This window comes from Xyrauchen texanus, chromosome 18 (assembly GCF_025860055.1).
Source record: "Xyrauchen texanus isolate HMW12.3.18 chromosome 18, RBS_HiC_50CHRs, whole genome shotgun sequence".
Lineage (NCBI taxonomy): Eukaryota > Metazoa > Chordata > Actinopteri > Cypriniformes > Catostomidae > Xyrauchen > Xyrauchen texanus.
In genome coordinates this window covers 35,544,713-35,566,167 of record NC_068293.1, presented here as the reverse complement: position 1 = coordinate 35,566,167, position 21,455 = coordinate 35,544,713, and the positions used below count along the sequence as shown (strand labels likewise).

Sequence of the window (21,455 nt, the reverse complement as noted above, 5' to 3'; positions counted from 1 at the left end):
AAAAGTTACAATTATTTTTACCTAGGGTTAAGTGTTGTGTGAAAAGCCCTTTATACTGACACAATACTGTTCATATTTTTTGCTTTCAGCTATGTTACAGTAGCTATTGCTATACCTTACTCTTGTACAATGCGTGAGCCTGTTAGCCGCTGACTGTGGTCTCTGTATCCACAGCAACAAGTGCGTCGTGCTCTCATTCATCTTCTTTGATCAGTTGAGGATGAGAATTCTAAAGGATTCTGTATGTTGTCCCGGCAACCATTTGTAGTTCATTCAGCTGCAGACATCATAGACACTCTATAATGTGTATGCTAGAGGAGCTAGTTAAAACACAGGGAGCTCTTCAATTGTGAGAGATTGAGATGTGGACGGAGAGATTTGGAGTGTGCTCTGCACTAGTTTAAAAGAGACTTACATCTGGACACAATGAGGTAATGCCATATAAACTTTATAACTCTGTGATATTTGATTACATTTGCAACAATGTATGTTTTCTTTTTAAATATGTTAATACAGTGGGGTCTAGAAGTCTGAGACCATGCTTCTGTTTTCAATTTTTATAATTTAATTCAGTTTTTATTTCTAATTATATTGTTAGCATGCAACAACAGAGTGAAAAGGAAAATGAATATGACATACATGACAGAATTTGTTAGTATTTGCTATGTTTTGCTTAAGAGACCATGCCAGCATGGTGCATTCTGTCAATTAAGTTTGTGTAAAACCTGATTGTCCATGTTATTCAAGCATGATTTGAGAATGGTCCAAAGATTATCTTATGTGCTTCAGTGAAAGCAAGGAAATAAAAACTGTTGAACAAAGGAGTTTGATTTTTCACTTCTTTTCACAACTTTGCTTAGTTGTTATGTAACCGAAATAGTGCTTTCGTACTTTTCTTTTATCCATTTCACATCTTATAGTTTCTTTTTTTGATTTAAAAAAATAAATACATTTAAAAATCTGAATTATATTGCATTTTGAATCCCATATTTTCAATGTGATTTCATACTTTTTAACTCTATTGTATAAAAACATCGAAAGATAGACGAGCAAAGGCTGGATTTGCTTGAGCATTGAGGCTTGCGATTAAAGGATTTATTTGAAAGTTAAAGGGGTCATGACATGGGTTTTTTTATTGTATTATTATGTTCCCTTAGGTGCAATTATAGTATTAATATATTTTTTTTTAAGAAAAACTTTTAAAATCTAGTGATTTATGACCTTTTCCCACCCTGTTTCTCATCCTCTGATTCAAACAGTCTGTTTTGGGGGCGTTTTCCATTTAAGACTTCAGTGTTAACGCCCACTGTTATGATTGGCTAACGTCAGTGCCTATGTATCAATTATTGACGCCCCCAGCCAGAACAATATGCAAGTAAACTAAGTAAAAACACTGTGTTTATTCATAATGAATGAAATTGCGCTTTAAAAAGTAGTTTAAAGTTTAAAATAGATTACTTACAGTTTGCGTCGTCGTTGTTCCCAGAATAGTCGGCACAGACTTATCTTTGAGCAACAGTTTTCCGGCAAAGCCAGCATCATATTGAGATTTGTTCTCAAAACAGTCATCCTTAAAATGTGCAGAACAAACGCTTAAGTTAACACTGCCGTGACTGGGAAGTCCACAAAAAATAAACTGCATCCATTTTTCCCTGACGTCTGGATCTTTCGGCAGCTTATTCAGAGGTTTTGTTTGACCACAGCCAGGAACAGCACATCTGTGTGGCATCGTAATTTTCCTGTGCACAAGTAGTCTCTGTCAGAGCTCGCTGTCCATCGACTGAACACTTGTGAGGCGCACGGCGATACGAAATGAGCGTAGCTGTCTTGCGCTTAAAGCGTAGTTATCTTGTGCTGGAGGCGGTCATATGCAAACGCTGGTACGTCACTTCTAACCGTCACGTCACTTCTAACCATGAATCCAGAACGAGCTGTATTTTGAGCTTGATTAAATAAATGATTCGTTTAGAATGGGGAGAACGTCTTAAAATATTAAACTTGCAGGACGTTTTAATGATACAAAGACCTCTTATATACCAAAAGATCAAGGCAAATTTGGTTTCTCATGTCATGACCCCTTTAAGATCTCTTGTGCAATGTTAAGCAAGTAGTATGCCTGTAATGCTTCATTGTAAATGCCAGCAGGTGAAGTGAAGGTTATCTTCCTTTGCCAGTTGAGGAAGTTCAACTTGCCACAGGCGCTGCTGATACAGTTCTACTCATCAGTCATTGAGTCTGTCCTCTGCACTTCAATAACTGTCTGGTTTGGTTCAGCTACGAAATCATATATCAGAAGAATACAAAGCTAGTTCGGACTGCTGAAAGGATTATTGGTTGCCCCCTGGCCCCCTTCAAGAACTATACACTTTCAGAGTGAGGAAAAAGGCTGCAAAATTACTCAGGACCCCACTCACCCTGCCCACTACCTTTTTGAACTGTTTCCTTCTGGCCGACGCTTCAGAGCACTGAGTACCAGAACTGTCAGGCACAGGAACAGTTTTTTTTCCTCAGGTTATCCATCTCATGAACAGTTAAAACTGCCCCATTGAGCAATATACATATAAATCTATATAGATATATATATGCATATATATACATATATGTACACTACTGGTCAAAACCTTTGAAACACTTGACTGAAATGTTTCTCATGATCTTAAAAATCTTTTGATCTGAAAGCGTATGCTTAAATGTTTGAAATTAATTTTGTAGACAAAAATATAATTGTGCCACCATATTAATTTATTTTATTATAAAACTAAAATGTAATACAATAAAGTATTTGAAATTGATGACAGAATAATATAAATAATATTATTCAAAATAATTAAAAAAAAGCAGCCAATATGTGCCCAACATAGATGGGAACTTTTTCAATACTCTTTTAAAAAACATCCCACCTCTTATTGAGGTTAATAACATTTATTGGATATATACAGTACAGGACAAGTATGCAACTTTTTTGAATTACTGCTTGTCCATCTGTGGAAAAAGTGGCACATATGTAGATCTGCTCTGGTTGTTTGAATCTTCTGAGACATACAGCTAAAATAATCGTTTATTTTATTGTCTCCTTTTCCTTAGATGCTGAAACTTAACTGTGTGAAAGTTTCTGCAATTGCACAAAGCACATGAATAATTTATTTAAGGATTGAGGCAGTTTATGCTTGGCTACCTTTGCTAAACATCTTGCTCTGGAGCGTAACACAGCTAAAGTTGTTAACGCCGCTCTTTTCTGTATGATGAAAGTGAATGGTGACCATGCAGGTCTGGACTGGGAAGAGAAATCGGGCCATGATTGTACATAGCAACTTGCCCAAAAGTTGAGCCAGCGGGAGGGTTCGCTGTCCTTTTCTGCATATCGCGGCACCGTTTTGTGGTCCGTTCTGCATAACGATGCGGCTCATTTTAGCATATTGTGGCACATTCGGCCCGTTATCATGGCTGACCCACTGGCCCGCTTGGTTCTCCAGATGGCCAGTTTGCCCATGATCGGCCCCAAAGTGCGTCAGCCCACCGGGAAAATGCCTGGTATGCCAGATTACCAGTCCGGCCCTGTGACTGGAGGATGTCAAGCTCCAAAAATGAAAAAATTGCACAATTAATGTATCATAAATGTAGTTAGTCTATACAAATATTGCATTGTATTCCAAGGCTTCTAAAGCCATAAGATAGCTTTGTGTGAGGAATAGTCTGAAATTGAAGTTATTATTCATGAAAGATTTAGCTCATATTGATCTAAATTTCAGTTTGACACTTCACGATGGATAACAACACACGAGAACCAATGACATTTAGTATCATTCATGTTAAGCCTGGCGTGACACGTCTTGACAAGGCATATATTAATACACACAAATGTAAATGAGATTATCTGTGAATAATTACTTAAATTTCAGTCTGTTCTTAATGCAAAGCTATCAAACGGCTTCAGAAGACTGATCTAAGGCATTAGAGACATTTCAGTCATACTTGCACAATGTGAGTAAAATCTAGCAGTTTACCCAAGGGACAACACTTACGTGATAGGGAAACTATCACTGTCTTTCCACCTGCTAAGGAACCTGGAGAGTTTTAGGCATGTGTGTTTGAGATGGAAAAGTCACGGGCCGGGCTGTTGTGTTTATGTGTCGCAATGTGTTTGTCCCTTTCCATATCTATTTTTGACACAAGCTACATACCTTCCCTGGAGATGCACTATAGTCTGCACAGAGATAAATGTAGAGTCCCACCCAGTCCAGACCAAAGCACTGGTCTCCCACTGTCAGTCAAGTAGAACCCCACCTGCCCACTGTTTGCCTCACTTCCCTTGAGACGACAGCTGCATCAGCCTCTTTTTTTTTTTTTCTCTCCTTTTTGTTATAATCCCGATGCTGTCATCGCGTTGGAGGACATATTTCTTGGTCACTGTGCTGTCATAGTAACCAGTGATTTCAAAAGAAATTTTTCATAGTCGTTAATTCGCACTGCAGGGCTTGGGCATATTTATGGTAGCTTGTGCAGTGGGTGAAAAGTCTGACCTGTAGTGTGTTTTATGCTTTAGGAAATACATACAGGGGCTTCAAATATCTGAGAACACTAAGTGAAAATGTTTGTATTTTGGATTCTTTTCTAATTTTCTACTAAATGTTTTCGTAATTATAATTTTCAAATTGAATTGAGGGATGTGCAAATTTGTGCAAAACCTGATCCTGGTTATCCCGGCATGATTTGGGAACAGTCCAAAGAGCATCTTGTGTGCTTCAATGAAAGCAAGGAAATCTGATCTTTAGTGTAAAGGGACTGACTTGTTTGATGTCACAAATTTGCTTAGTGACCTTTTCATTTTCCATTGAAACGTATTCTTCTTTCTTTAACCTTTCTGTTCTCGTCCAGATTTAAATAAAAAAGACTTTTGGAGCCCATTCTATGTTTTAAACACTAAATTAGTGTGTTTTAAGAGTGTAATGTCTTTTTATAGCACATCAAATCAAACAAGAGGAAGGTACTGAGGAGGATACGGAGAGACGGCCCAGTGGTCCAGATGAGACAGGTCACAGTGGTGAGGAAGGATCTGGATTGGAGGAGCCGATGATTGACAGCCCAAACAACCTACAAGACGCAGGGCCAGGATCAGAAGCACAAAGTGAAGCAGGGATAAGGCCACCTAATGGTAAATATAATGGTGTGTTTTATTAATAAAAAACCTCATGTTACTGTAATGAAAAAACAGGAAATATCCGAACTTTATCATTTTAATTTTGAGGCCTGGAAATGTAATGGAATTCTTGAAACCTGGAACCTTTTTTAGCGAATACAAATGTGTCTAGTTTTGCTCTGCTCTAAAATATTATTTTGCTAGATATAGCACTTTGTGAGTACCTGTGTAGAGTAAAACTCACTTAAAACCCTCCATAGTAGCATCACCCTGTCTGTTAAGGGGCTAATTGGAGACATTTCTCAAAAAATGCTAAAGAAGTAACACCATTGGACAACTACCATGGTAGTATCTTGTACTTTGTTGAACCATGTAGAAATCATGGTCCATACTTTTAAGTACAATGTACCACAGTATATATTAAAGGTTTCGACAGAACCCATTTCACTAACTTCCCATTAAAAGTGCAAAACCCTGCCGTGACCAAGTCTTGTCATGCGTTCTTCCTTTTTTAAGTTTTAATTAAGAGTTAAAAGGGTGTGGAGAGGGTAGATGTTCTGTAAAATAAGACAATAGTTAAGACAGGAGTTATTCTCAGGAAAAACATCCCAGGAATCCTCCACAACCTGTTCCCAACCCCTGGGCTGACACTGATACTGCCAGATAGCACGCTAACAGGACAGGTTCATATTTTCTTTTTCCAAGTTTTCATCTCTTCACAATGAAACAATGTTTACCTAATCAAGCCATGGCAGCCTCATGTCAACCTATGCATGGTTCAAGAAACCTATGATGGGAATTTAAATGTGTCCATCAAACCTGTCTCTGAGTCACAGGTTATTTTTAGAGCAGTCAATTAGGTTCACAATAAACAAACCTAAACAGTATCAGAGAGGCTTACCATAGTTATAATAGGTGTGAAAGCAATTCTTTGATATGAAGACCAGCTGGTCAAAATATAATTGATAGAGGTTTAGACAACCGACAGATCTTTTTCTATTCTATATTGGGAAAAGGGCTTGGCGATACAGCTAAAAATTAATTATGAAGGATTTTTTTCTTCTTATATCTAAATAACAAAATGCTGTATTAATCACGCCTCCAAAACCCCTTATATTCTGCAATAAAAGTATGTATTTTCCTGCCATCGGAGTAATTTAAGCTTGAGTACATTTAATTTATCTTAAAAAAAGACAACTTTTTTGTATCTGTATCAGCAATCATTATCAAAGGACATACATTATATACTCAATCCATTAATGGATGATATTTTGTGTATGTATCTTTCATATACTGTAGTCTACACAGTGTAATTTCTGTTACCATTATGTCTTTTTGTGGTTTGACAGCTATAATGAAACCTATCCTAGGTTACAAATAGGGAAATAATAAACATCACCATTTCTAATAATTTAGTTTGTGCAGTTACACAAGTTTCATACACTAACCGGCGAACTCATCAACGTCACTTTTTTAATTATTGAAGAAGTACAAAAACCTTCGTAATTTGCGTGTATGGTGACTAGATTCAAAACTTTGGATTGCCACCTGCACCGGATTGACACATCCTGTGTGTGATACCTGTGCAATGTCCTACTCGCGACATGGCACTTCTCGTCTGGTGTGCGACCGGCTTCAGTATTAAATACAGTTTGTGGTCTCCCAAAATGATTATGCCAGATTACATTAAACGGAATGCCTACTGATGGTGAATTGGTAAGCACACAAATACAGGATTATGATATATGATGCACATAATATATATATATATATATATATATATATATATATATATATATACATTTGATTAGCTATTGATCAGTGTGCGTCTTGTCCATCAGGTGACAGGCCATTCCAGTGTAACCAGTGTGGAGTGACATTTACTCAGAAGGGCAACCTGCTGCGACACATCAAACTCCACACGGGAGAGAAGCCCTTCAAATGCCCGTTCTGCAGCTATGCATGCCGTCGCCGTGACGCCCTGACTGGACATCTGCGCACACACTCAGGTTAGGCATCCACATGTTGTTTTCTTGTTCTTTTTTCTTGCTCTAAAAAAATCTTCACATATATCTGGGGAGAAGTTTGATATTAAGCATCAAGTGAGTAATTCTAGTAATTCAGGAGTGTTCCAAAGGGAATTGCAAAAATTATGATTCATTGTGATTCATTATGTTTTCAAACAAAAACTCACCCCTCTGCTTTTGGTTGGCTACAGAAAAAGTCCTGTCCCAAACTCACCAAACTTGGTTGAACCATTGTTGCTGTGTGGGGCTGGTCAGGATGCTTGATAGTGCCACAGTTTTATACTTTTGGGGGGAAATCAGCCCACAAATGGTTTACTTATAGTTGTCTTTGCATATACAGCAGGGTTATTAGAAAGTATTTACACACTTCAGCTTTAAATAGCCAACCAGATCTGTCCAGTCCTAAGTCCACACCAGAGGGCTCAAAGGATCTTGTACAGCAGACAGCCTATCAAACACTGCGGTTAGGCCACCTAGGACATAGGCCACCTGTTTTGTTGCCTGCAAGTGTGCTCCACCAAAGGAAATGCTCTCTTTAAACCAAAGGGAAGTGTCACTTTGGTGAAGCAGTACTCTCTAACCCACTTTCATATCAGCCCACCATCAGTTGTCTAGTCCTAGTCGTTGAAGATCCGGGTCATATGATACCATCAGCGCTCGGCTCAGGACTTCATGAGCTGCTACTCATGGACAGGCTTGTTAAAATGCATAGGGAGAGCAGGAACAGCCTATCACTCTAATCATGTTTTGCTGCCTTTTTTGTCTTTTGTCATTTCCTGTTTTGTAGCTTTAATCATAGTGCAGGGATAGCAATTATTTTAGGCCAGGCAAGATGATATCTGTGGTGTCCTGTTTTTGTGGGCAGAATATATATATATATATATATATATATATATAAAAACATACATACATATATATTCTTATGGATTAATTATATAAAAAAGAACATGAAATTAAATGCAATTAAACATAAATTCTATAATGAGGCTTTTCCTACCATGGGAGCAATTCAAGCTTGAGGTACCATCTTCATGTTTAACATGCCTCGCCAAACCACACTTACCAAAAGCAGGCATCAGAGAATTATTAAGGAGCCGTTCACACAGAATGCGTTCAAAAAGAGCTAGATGCAATGCAACAGAATGCAGGGGTCTCAAGACAACCTTTAAACTACTTTTAACTATTTTTATACCAAAAAAAAATACTTTCAAAGGTCTCTGTTTTCGACAGAAAAAAACAGTTTCAGTGAATGTGCAGCATAAAGTTTCAGTGAATGTTTTTTTTAACCATATCTGTGTCATGCTGACAAATGTGATTACAAAATGTATTTCTGTAGACTCTATGCCAGGCTTATGCTAAATGGTATGGAAATGAATCTCCAAAACAATGTATTGACTTTAAAGCCACTTTTTCAAATGTGTATTCAATTAATTATATTCAATAGGGGAATTATCTCAGCATTGATTGACATCCATTTTAAAGACATTTTGAATTTGGTCTCCGATATTATTGGCATGGCTGATTGAATTTGATGAACACCAAATGTTTTCATCCACACTAGGCATGTCATCCTTTAATCAACTAACTATGCAAACTTTGCGGTGGATGTGTGTTGTGGTCTATCGTATTGATATCAATTGTCAGTGAAAAAGCTTTTACCACCGAAGCCTACGCACACAACAACCTTACTGAACTCAACATTCAGACGTTAACGTTTGTGGCTAATGAGAGTCACAAGTTAATTTGCATATCCATTTCTATAGATATTGTAATGAAATACCACAAGAATGGTTTATTCTACCACAGTGTGAGAGGTGTTCCATTGTAGTTGGAATTTTAATGAGTAATTCAAGGAATAAACCAACAGTGATGCTCAAGGCAGTTTTGCCGTGTTTGCCATACCCACACCGTACTGACCTGACTGCCTTACCACCATCCACCTCAGCTGGAGCGGTATGTGAGGAACTCAGCAGGTCTGACGGCTTCTTGTGCAACATCCACCAAATGAAAGACTCTTCCTCTTTCAGCTTTTGGAAACTATAGAATTGGTGGCAAACAGCCCAGTAAAGAAAAAGAGAGTAAACATGCAAACACACCAACTATCCAATTGATCACAATATACATGTATCAGTAGGGACGGGTAGACAATCGTCTCATTGATTAGTGAAGTCAACTAGTTTATCTAGATTTTTTATTATATTAAGGTTGTTTTAATATTTTTGGCATTGGTGATTTAACTAGCATCCTGACAGTGTGCTCTGCTGTAGCAGTTGAGGCTGCTCAGTCCGAATGTGTTCTTGTGTTAAAAAAGCTGGATACAATGCAATTAATATATTAGAAAAAAGTAACTTTTAACTTGAAACGGCATTTTAAAAATTCTGTGCTCTTGCCTGAAATGCTGAACAATTTGGTGCAATGGCTAAAATGACTCTGTAGCACATGTTTACATAGAAAATTGAAAAACAGTGCAAAACTTGTGCTATTTTTGACTATCCGATCATGATTGCTGAAGATTTTGGATGCCATGTCAAGTTAAAAAATAGTTCAGCAAATCGTGTCTGGAGACCCCTTAATTCTCTTACATTCCATTGCTTTCCATCAAGCTGTTTTTTTAAATGCAAGAATGCACGAAACCAGCCTAATTAAACAATCTTCCTTAAATCCGATTAGTCAATTAGTCATTCAGGTAACCCGCCGTGTAGTCGATTTAGAAAATATGTAGTTTTGCACATTTCTAGTATGCATGCCGCAGACTTGTTTCAGGTGTGTCATTGGTCGAATACTACTTAATGAAACTGAAACAGAGCATATATTGTGCCTCATTTTTAGGCATGTGTCATAATGTTGGTGACTTTGCCTTGGTTAGATTTGGCTGTTTTTGTCACCTTAGTAAAATAAGAAATGAGAGTTGAGTTGCCAATGAACAATGGATGTTTTAAAATGTGTGTGTGTGTGTAATTATCAGCTGAGTAAGTCGAGTACTTTTGCTGATGCTCTACAATTGATAGGCATTTACTTGAAATGAAATGTCATCCTCATCTCACTGTTTCCTGTTTTGAACCCAAATGGATGCGGTTTAGAGGGCTTTAATGCAGCACTATCTGCATGTATTTGTATTTGCATTTGAATAAATGCTTCGACAGGGATTTTTTTTTCTTTTTTTCGGAATCGTCCAAACTCCGTTTGGAACTAGCGGCTATTAATCAGTACAATTGTTTGTTGCAGCTCTTTCGTCTATCATAGGTCGCATTTTCTCCCAAACACAAATTATCATGATTGCCTGTCCCAGTCTATACAGTTTGCAGGTGTTTTTACAGTTCATTGAACCAAACTATTCAGTTTTTTTTTTTTGTTCCTGTTTATAGTTCAGATTTGTGAGTGTGGATGCACAACATCCACTAAAATGTCCGCAGCAAATCATTTTTGATGTACTGTAATGCAAACACCCAAATTATTAAAGCCCCTTGAAATTTTGAAAGTGTGACAAAAAACAAAAGACAAAGTTTCAGAGCTTCTTACTCATCAAATTAAAATGTTTCCCATACTGTACAGTCACCTACTGACATATTAAGACCCTAAATCTATTGACGTCTTCCCTAGATCCCTTGATTACCTGATTACACTGTGCTTATAAAATGGTATAAACAGGTTGTATAGTATAAACCTCTTTGGTATATCTTCACAGCCTTCACAGTTCACATGAAATCAATATTATATATTAATATCTCTCTCTCTCTCTTATGTAAATGAAACACGGTTAGCTAGCTAGATTATATTTTATAAGTATTTTGGACACTTAAGCCATGCTTAAAAATCTGTCATATTATACAACAATATATCAAACCAAGCGACATATATTTTAATGAAAGTGTAGTTAGTTCTAAAAAAATAAAGCTCTTGCATATTTTTTTTTGCAAATGCCAATTGGTTAGAAAAGTGTCTAAACCTTTCCAAATACTTTTTTGAACCAACTACATATTGTTAACATCTGTAAGATGATGTTTACCAAGCTACATTTCATATCAGAAATTCTGTAATCCATCCTTTCCCTCAAAAGTGCCGTGGCCTCTGTTGTTTGACATGCGTTCTACATGTGAAAGGTCACTTTACCCTGTCTCTGTCAGTGAGCTGTCTCACTTTCACTGTTTGCTTTAGACTGAAGGCACTGTTGTGCTTTGAAGAGGGTTACCGAAATGTGCCGTGGGTATTTTTACAATTGGCACACTTTACAGGTAATCCCACAGGCTTGCTAGTAACATGTGTGAATTTTCATTATTTTCTCACGTGCTACAGGAGACTGGTTAACTGCACGCATACAGTATGACTCAATTCACTAGGCTGTTTTGGCTCAGTGCACTGCTATCACAGTAGCACTCTTTATGAATAATTCTGAAAGTCCCTTACACCAGAAAATTGACCACAAACTGACAGCAGCCCCTGTCTCAATTTCTGCTAGGTATTTAGCTGACTTAACAGAAGAGCACAGACATAATGGTGGGCTCTTTCTGATTTGATACTGATGACTGAATGAGAAAAACATGATGAATAAATGAATGACTCAACCAATCGATGAATGAAACATGGAATGAATCAATGAAAGAATCGTTCCATGAGATACTGGAAAACTGTTTCTGGAGGCTAAGTATTGTTCTCCTCCTACTCTCCCCTGCCCACGCTGGAAGGACATTATGGTTGTTCCTTTTGCAACTTCCTTTGGAGGTTGTGTCCCGCACAATCGCCCTAGCACTGACCTAGTCTTAATGGAACTGAGACAGTGAATCACCTCACACCTTACCCGGATGAGGAGAAACACTCCCTCTCATTCTGTTTATTGTTCAGACTTTCCACATCATCACTTGTGGTTTAATTGTGATAACAATAACTGATCAATGAGGATTAGATGGATTGTGCATCCTAAAAGGAAAATTCTTTCACTGTCAAGTTGTTCCAAACCCTGTATTACTTTTTTTTGGGATCGGTGGAATACAAAATTAGTTGAGCAGAATGTCTGAGCTGCTCTTTTCCATACAATAAATGTGGGAGGCGGCCAGGGGCTACAAATAATTTTCTTAGTATGTTTATCTTGTTTATGAGTGGTATGAATTGTCTTATTTGTCTTATTACGTAATTACACTTGTTTTCTGAAAATATTATCTGAATTAAGAATTATTTTTCAAAAATATTGCAAATATGGTTAGCAGAGTTATTTTAATTCTATATATAGTCTCTGAATTGTATTTTCACTTAAAAATGTTGCCTTGAGAATTTGGCTTGACAGAGCCATGGTCAATATTCACTATCATTGTATGGAAAAGAGCAGCTTGGCCATTCTACTATAAATTACTACTTTTGTGTTCCACGTAAGAAAGAAAGTCATGTGGGTTTTGAAAGACATGACGGTGAATAAATTATTACTGATTTTTCATTTTTGGGTCAACTATTCCTTTAAAGCCACCATAAAATTCAACTATTACTGTATGTAGTACGTAATTCTATCCTCTTTTGGAGCAAGCCCCCTCACTGTAGTGGTTTCTTGCTGTGTGGGATTTTTTTCTTTGCAGTGTTCTGTCACTATCAGTATCTTCTGCTGAAGCTAGAGCACACTGTATTGCATCATCACGAAATCTGACCGTGCCCACTCTCTTGGTTACTTAGTCAGAGACTGAAACTCTCGGCTTGAATGAATACTTAATACTTATTTTTATATTCTTTGATGTTGCATCTCTTTTAGTTGGTAAACCACACAAGTGTAACTACTGTGGGCGGAGCTACAAACAGCGCGCGTCATTGGAGGAGCACAAAGAACGGTGTCATAATTACTTGCAGAGTGTCGGCATGGACTCCGCCTCCAATTCTGGCCCATATCCAGGTGAGTGGTTAATAAATACTGCATTGAGAATGAGAGATGACTGTTTTCCACTTCATTAATCTAGTGTAATTTGGACTTCTTGTGAAATTGTTTAATCATTGGATGATGCAGTGGTTTTCCTTCGTTCTTCAAAAAGTATATTTCCCTTTTAAGCATAATAATACAAATTTGTGCCATGTTCTTTCACATTAAGAATTTGTGAGACACATACATTGTGTAATTTACTAGTTTCATATAAAGAAGCCTTTAGATAACATAGACATATGTGACTCAGTAGGTAGAGCGGGTTGGCCACTAATCGCAGGGTTGGCGGTTCGATTCCTGGCCCACATGACGAAGTGTCCTTGGGCAAGACACTGAACCCCAAGTTGCTCCCAATGGCAGGCTAGCGCCTTGCATGGCAGCTGTGCCATCATTGGTGTGTGAGTGAGTGTGTGAATGGGTGAATGAGTCACAGTGTAAAGCGCTTTGAAAACCGCTAAGGTTAACTTTTTTCTTTTAATTATACGAAGGTCACATTAAAACTGCATCATTTCCAATAAACCAAGCAATTGTGCCCCTCAAAAAGTTATTTCAAAAGTTAGCATAGGCCTACTTGTTGACCAAGTTGACAAAAGTGACTGTAAAAAGTGTGCTTAAGATGAAATATGAGTGATGATTGAAGAAAACAGAGAAAATTCAAGGAAAATATCTCTTGTGGGCAGAATATTTTTATTGGGCTTAATTATCAATTAAAATTCTGACAGATTATGCAAAAGTGTGAAAATATTACTTATGTGTATTTGGGACTCATTCAATTTTATTTCTGAAATTAGCCTGAGCAAAAAAAAAAAAAAAAAAGAGTTGACCATTTTATTTCAAAAACATATATTTAATTTCCATCCATCACTGAAATTTAAACCACAGAATTCTATTAAACACAATACAGAATTTTTATGTGGAATTGACACATTAAAAATGACAAAAATACTGAAATCTTCTGTGATACGTGTACATACAGTGCTGGACATTTGTAGAAAAATTGCACAAGTAAGAGTTAGAAACAATTTGTAACAAGACTTTACTTTCTCGAGACTTTAAGTACCCGATGTTGAACTAGGAATGCGTAGATACAGTATTATACTAAAACATACTTTTAAGCATTTTAGGCATTGGTTTGTGTCTTTGACACCCTAGGTCTAAACTGTTTTATTGTTTTCCCAGGGGAGGTCCCAAAAGAGCAGAGGTCCCTGGATTCAGCCGGCTTGACAGCTTTCGACCGGCCACCTGTAATTGAAAGACTGCAGGGGAATGTGGGTAAACGGAAGAGCACCACGCCACAGAAGTTTGTGGGTGAGTTTCACCTCAGCAGTGAGTGTGGTTGAATCTACTGTATGCAATACATTGATCTCAAAGTTCCAGTGATGCTAACGAATGCAGGCATGTCAAATGGCGCAAGAATTTGAGTAGGATGCAGTAAGGCATGCAGTCACTGTTGCAAAATTTGAAGAGAAAAACAAAATAAAACTGTAATTGCAGATTTGCATGTGAGCAGAAAAATAAAATAAATACATTAGTATTGCTTATTTGAAGGACTTTTTAATGTTTGCATATTGAAAATATCTGCAGAAATCAAACTAAGTATTAAACTGAAAGAGAAAAAAGGGCTTGAGTAGGAGTTTTTTTTTTTTTTTTAATCTTGTGGTTTTTGCACACCTGTAAATTTGCCATTGCTTTTACCGAGCAGCTTACCGCATCCATAATATGCAGGGGTTAAATTTTCTCACTCTTGTCTACAAACGGGGCTTTCCATAATTAATGCAAGAACAGTATTTGCATTTCACTTTTTACGGTAAATTGCACTGTTAGTAGAAATTCATTTTATATTACTATGGAAATCATTGGTAACATTGCAATTAGGTTCTATATGTAAACATTAATTAATACAGTATTTAACATAAACAATGAACAATTTTTTTAAATCATTTATAACTGTGAACAGTAGTATTTTTATTAAATAATGTTAACCAAGAATAATAAATGCTGTATAAAAGAAAATATTGTTTATTGTTAGTCAATTATTTTTTAATGCATTAACTAAAGTGCTACCAAAGTATATGAGGCTGTTGTTAATTCATATATTTTAATATAGTTTTTTACTGTGCTGTTTATTAAGGTGAGAAAATGGTTCGCTATCCGTACCCTGAGCTGAACTATGAGATGGGTCTAAAGTTTGAGAAGGAAGCTGAAATGATGCAAGCCCAAATGATGGACCATGCCATTAGTAATGCCATCAACTACCTGGGATCTGACTCTCTAAGGCCTGTGGTCCATCACCCATCCCTCTCCATGGCTGAGGTGGTACCTATGGTGAACCCTCTCTTCCATCCAGTCTATCCGCTTGGCCCGCGCATGGATCGGCCGAGCAGTCGCGAAGCTCCTCCTCTGCCCCACACTAACCCTGAGTTCCAACACCCAACCAATGGAGCAATCTCATTGGTCAGACCCAAGAATCCTCAATCAGGGCGAGACGGGTCACCTTGCAACAGCGGACAGGATTCAGCCGATTCGGCACGGAGCAGCCCCAGGGACAAGCTCAGTGTCCGCAGCACCGGGCCCAGATCTAGATCCAGTTCGGGTTTTGGCCGGGCAGAAGAAGGCAGGTCAATCGATGTGGTGCGTTTTGGCATTGGGGATGGGGTCCGCGTCTTCAGCCGTGGGGGTCAGGAGCTGAGGGTGTTCCAGTGCGAACACTGCCATGTTCTTTTCCTGGACCACGTCATGTACACCATCCACATGGGATGCCACGGTTACAGAGACCCACTGGAGTGCAACATCTGTGGCCACTGCAGCAAAGATCGCTACGAGTTCTCCTCACATATCGTCCGCGGGGAGCATACCTTTCGTTAAGAGCCCCAGACTCTCTTGCCATCAGCCATTCACTGCAAAAATTTAATAATAATAATACAAAACATTTTAATCAGTAATTTTGTCTTGTTTTCCAGGAAAAATGCCTAAACTTCCTTTAAACAAGAAACACTTTCTTGAGAAGCAATTAATCTGAAACGTTACGTAATAACTCATTTTCGTATGTTTTTTTGTTTTTTATGTTTTAAGCCTAAATGTAATACAATTTAGTGAGGATATTTCTTAAAACCAGAAAAAAAGATAATATTTACCAATAGGTTAAAGGTGCACTCAATAATTTTTTGAAGAATTTCGAAGGATGGCTTGCACTGTCACCTAGTGACCTGGATGCTACAAACACAGTAGTTTTCAGTTACCAATGTCATTGTAGAAATTCACTATGCAGAGTAAACCAGGATTAATTTAATCCATGAGTGAAAGTGTCCAATAACATCCCATGACTGAGATGAATCTAGTAGTATATAGGTGGTCATGTGATGCTAACATGGCTGTCCCCGTGAGGCACCCCTGCTCCATGTAGAATAAAAGAGCTTTAATAAGGTTACTAATATAACTGATCTCTTCATCTCATACGAGTACTCATAATTTTATTCTTATGTTTCAAAATTACTATTTGTTTCTTTAGAAGTTTTTTTAATGAGGAAATAAATTACTGTGTGCACATTTAAGGATAATAAACTCATACATGTATTTATTTTAACAAGACTTAAAAGGATAGTTTAACAAAAAAATTACATCTGAAATCATTTACACACCCTCTTTTTGTTCCACATTAAAATTACTTTCTTTCTTTCTTTCGTGGAACACAATATTAGATGTTTGGCAGAATGTTAGCCACAGTCAACATGCATTGTCATTGTATGGCAAAAAGATGAAATGAAAGTGAATGATGACTAAGGCTAACATTCTGCCTAACATATCTCCTTTTAAGTTCCATGGAAAAATCTATTTTTGCACTATGAGCTTCATACCTTGGAAAATCAAGGGGGTACTTATTTTCGGATGTATTTCCCCAAATTTTGCCACTCAAGTAAATGTATCTTGTTTTAAATGTGACTAAATATTTTAGCTGGAAAATAAGACCACAATACTGATTAAGAAAAATAATATTTGCAGTGCAATCCATGAATCCATGGAAGTTTCCAGCAGACAGCATGTAATGAGGCAAACATGCTCAGCTGAAGCATTACGTGAGCAGCAATCAGCAGATATATGAAGGTTTGGGTCCAATAGATATATTTTCATTTTGGAGCTGTTTGAATATTTGTGTTTCGGGTGAGGGGATGAGTATGTTTATGATGTGAATGTTTCATTTGACTTGTTTAGTTTTTTTCCCCCACACATAGCGATTCCCATTCTATGTTTAACTGTTGTACGTATATTCTAGCAGAGCAGCTATATGTTATCTAAAGTTGTGAAGTTCTTTCACTTTTTGTTGACTGTATTTTATCAGAGTATCTCAATGCAGCCTGATCTCATGTAAAATTCGGCAAGTGTGTGCCGATTTTTCTTAAGCCAAAATTGGTATACTTTGACCGAATTTGAAAACACTGCCTCCAGAGGCTAAAGCGATAAATGTTTCAGAGCATATAAGCAAGTGTGACATCCATTTATATCCAGGGTGTGAAACAGTGAAGAGAAATGCTTATTTTATTTAATCTACCCCCCAACAAAACCCAAATCTAACCATAACCATTAGTAGAGACAAAATGTAATGTTAAGGATAAAATGCAACCTCCTTATCACGCTCGTGATTGTTTATACAAACAAGATTACCTCCTCATTTGAATGGGGATTGAAATGTGGTCTCCCATGCAACTGACACAACGCTCTACCAGTCATGCCACGAGGGAAAATAATTGTTGTGGAGCCGTTCCAAATATGTCCAATGGGAGATAGGACATGTCATTGAGTCGGCATACTGTTGACGATCTTAGGGTTCCGGAACTTTCGGAAACAGCATGCCAACATCCCGTGTGATCATGTTGCTCGATGCATGCTGCCATTCCTGTTTCACGGACCTCAATCAGTTTTACAGGTAAATGGAGCACAGTATGCAACAGAGGAACACTGGAGAATTAAACAATGCTTAGCACAGCGAACAAAAATGACTTTAATTCAGAGCTTCATGCTGCTGTGGCTTCTCAGTGCCTTGCTGTTTTGACTGGCACAATTTTGCCTTTTTATATAGTGTTTTGTATCTTTAAATTGTCTTAAAATATATCATGAGTCATCCCCATTCTATGAAGTTCCTGGGGTACCCTACAGAAGCAGACCTTGTTATATAGTGAAGGGATAGTTCACCCCAAATTGAAGATTCCTCATTTCATTAAAAACCAATGTCATTCCATGGAACACGATAGAGGAAATTTAGAAGAATATACTGGTTGTTTTTATCCATGCAATTACAAAGAATGGGGACTGCAGCTTTCAATCTTAAGAAAAAAGGACCATGAATGCATGAAAAAAGTGGTCCATAATACGTACAGTACAAACTACATATGCATGTCTTCTGAACACATATAATAGCTTTGAGTGAGGAACGGACCATAATTGAAGTTTCATTTCATTTTTGGGTGAACAATCCCTTTAAAGATGTACGGGCTGAAGTTTCAGATTTTGTGCTGCTGTCCTCTTCCCACTCTCATTCTCATGTTGGTGCTATGCTAATTTTACAAAAGCAGTTCTTTTGGATGGTTTGGTGAAATTTGGACACAATTTTATGAAGTGTTGATGACAATCTCTATTTGTCTCAGTGATTTTAATGGAAGATAGCATGTAACAACATGTTTCTAGAGATATTTTGCCATTCCGATACAGACAAATGAGTTTCCTGTGCTATGTTTTTGCTACTGTTGCACGGTTACTGTCATCTGTTGCATTATTATGCACTCGGCTTAAAACAGCACTGTGACGTGCCTTGATAAACCTGTTTTTGCACTATTAGCTTGAGGCCTTGGGCAAAAATATGTTATTTCCATGCTATTGATAAAACAAACAAAGATCAGTGTGTAGTTTAGCTGTTCACATCACTGGTGTAAATTGTTATGTGTGATTCAACAAGCGAACAAGTCACAGCCAGTAGTTGTAACTGCTACACCTGTAGTTTCACCAACGTGTTTTAATAACAGGGTTGCCATGCATACCTTTGATGGAAATCGATGAATTTCATTCAGCCTTCAGACCAAATGCCTCATTATTGTCTCTGAACCATCTTAATAATTTTTTAATTAAACACTTTTTACTTTCCTCAGTGTTACAGAAGATACTTAGGAAAGGGATTAGAGAGCTTTCATTTTATGTGAAGATAAACAACCCTATTAGCGAGTGCAGTTAATTCTTAGTTAGAGGACCTACCCATTATCTTTTGTAGACCAGAAGATACAAACAAATAACCAAAGCACAATGGAAAAAAAAATAAAATAAATGTCAAGTTAATGGAACATTGCAGATCTTTAAAATCAGATGACACAACAAAGGCATTTAGACTTTGCTAATACATCTTAAAAGATTGCATTCTAGATTTCATCACCAACCCAGACTGCATGAGAGCTTCGCAGATAAAAATGCGGTTTATTAATCAGACAATGTTTAGCTCCCCCAACCCTTTAAAATTTTCCGTTGTTCGGTGCAGTGAAAAGCAGAAACCCTGTTTACTTTTTGTTCATATTGTTTTCAGGGCATTGAAACAGGGCATAAAATGCAGGCTGTTTATTTTGACAATGTTCAAATGTACATATTGCTGTTTTCACCAAACCGTTTATTTTCCCTTCCTGTTTCTCTTCCCTTTTCACATGTTGTTCTATTCTTTCTTTCTTTTTTTACACATTATCTAAAAATGTTATAGAATATTTACATTAAGCACTCTGTAGCACAACTCATAAATTATTTAGCTTTAATCGATGTACACAGCTCATGATTGTTGGGCATTTCTTTGTTTGGTCAGTGCTAAACGAGCCTTACACCACTATCTTTTAAGAGTGACTTTTGTGCTCAAAAACTGTGAATATACCCTTTAAACATTTTTAGGAAATAAATATAAAAGACATAGAATAGCACTGATAGAAACACATTTGTTTTGTTTGAACATGTCATTTTGTTTTTTTCATTCCAAATAATGTCATAAATCAAGCATACACACACCGCCTCTTAATTCCTGGAACATTTTGAAGAATTGTAGTTGTTCTTGTGAAGCATGAATATGTTTAGGCATTTTAGCTTTATTTTAATTTTTTGGTGTCTTATGCTGGCACGATATTGAATGTGTTCCACAATTCCAGGGCATTTTATGAAATTATTATCTTAGATTTTATTATTATTATTAATAGACATAGTTGAACCTTTTTTGTTGTTGTTGTTGTCCCCCACACCCCCCAAAAAAAAGAAAAATTTGAAGGAAACATTGATGTAAAACTATGTTTACAACTGAACGAACAAGAGCACACAAACAAAACGTGTTCTTACAATGACTCCATACTTTTGGGAGTGGAGAGTACTTGAAGTTACACGAAAGGCACTCAAGAGTCAGGTTTTACTTTTTACCTTAAAGTGTATAGGACTGCTATTTTTCTCATCTTTGTAAATATATAAATATATTTTTTTTTCTTGAGAAAAAAGGTGTTTTTTAAAATGTTCTTATTCACTGTGGAACTTACAAACAGTAAAACAAGTGTTTGCAGTGTATTTTTATATAAGTGAATAAATGTATGAAATATATACATTATATTTTGGTAAACAGTGTTGAAAAGGGGTTATCCTTTGTTGTGTGTTGTGTATTTTCTCAGGTTCAGTGTTGTCAAAAGCTTTTCATAAGAACTATTGGTATTTGTATGGAACTGTAAGAAAGAAATAATTAATATTGAATCGTTTGGTCATATTTGGCTCTAATTCCAAAGTCAAATTATTATATGAGTATATATATATAAGACCAGGATTTATTGGCATCCTTGAGAAAAGTGTCTTGTTCTGTGTTGGTTTTTAAAGCATGGGCTTTTCTGCATTAAATACTATTAGAAACTTTGCTTGCTTGTTGCCTTCTATTCCTTCTGATTTTCAAACAGAGTTTTCACTCGATTGTCTCAAGTTTGTACGTGCCTATCTGTGTGTGTGTGTAGTTTATATTGTTTCTTGTATCTCTCTCAATCTTGTTCTGAGCAACCATATGTTGTCTTTTATAGACATACCTTCTATGGAGGACTTGTGGTTTTAGTCAAAGGCCATCTCTTTCCTTTCCACTGTCCTTCTCCGGTTTGCAAACATGCTCCTCAGCTCAATAGAGCATATACTGTATTACATTCACAATACAAATAAATGCAGAGTTACATGAAAAACATGAAGGAGGTTGATATTACACTTACTAGGTGATAAAAAGTGAGAGAAGCCAAACATCAAATTATCATTATTGTTATTATTTACTTAATTTGTTAGCTGATTAAGTCTAATTTACAAGAGACATTTGGACTCTACTTTGCAATATCAGTTGTGTCATATTAATCCTAAAATACTGTGTGTGCGT

General features: G+C 36.9%; 1 protein-coding gene across 3 annotated transcripts in view; it reads left to right on the top strand.

The window, feature by feature from the left end:
* LOC127658504 (zinc finger protein Helios-like) overlaps positions 1-21,252 on the top strand; it is a 37,136-nt gene extending 15,884 nt beyond the window's left edge. For 2 of the 3 annotated variants that reach the window (XM_052147810.1, XM_052147811.1), the window contains exons 4-8: positions 4,961-5,164; positions 6,979-7,146; positions 12,896-13,033; positions 14,237-14,365; positions 15,189-21,252. In XM_052147810.1, coding sequence (XP_052003770.1) covers positions 4,961-5,164; positions 6,979-7,146; positions 12,896-13,033; positions 14,237-14,365; positions 15,189-15,922 — 1,373 coding nt within the window. In that variant the 3' untranslated portion in view covers positions 15,923-21,252. The remainder of the gene's footprint in view (positions 1-4,960; positions 5,165-6,978; positions 7,147-12,895; positions 13,034-14,236; positions 14,366-15,188) is intronic. The other variant, XM_052147812.1, reaches the window with a different exon arrangement.
* Positions 21,253-21,455: the final 203 nt, after the last annotated feature.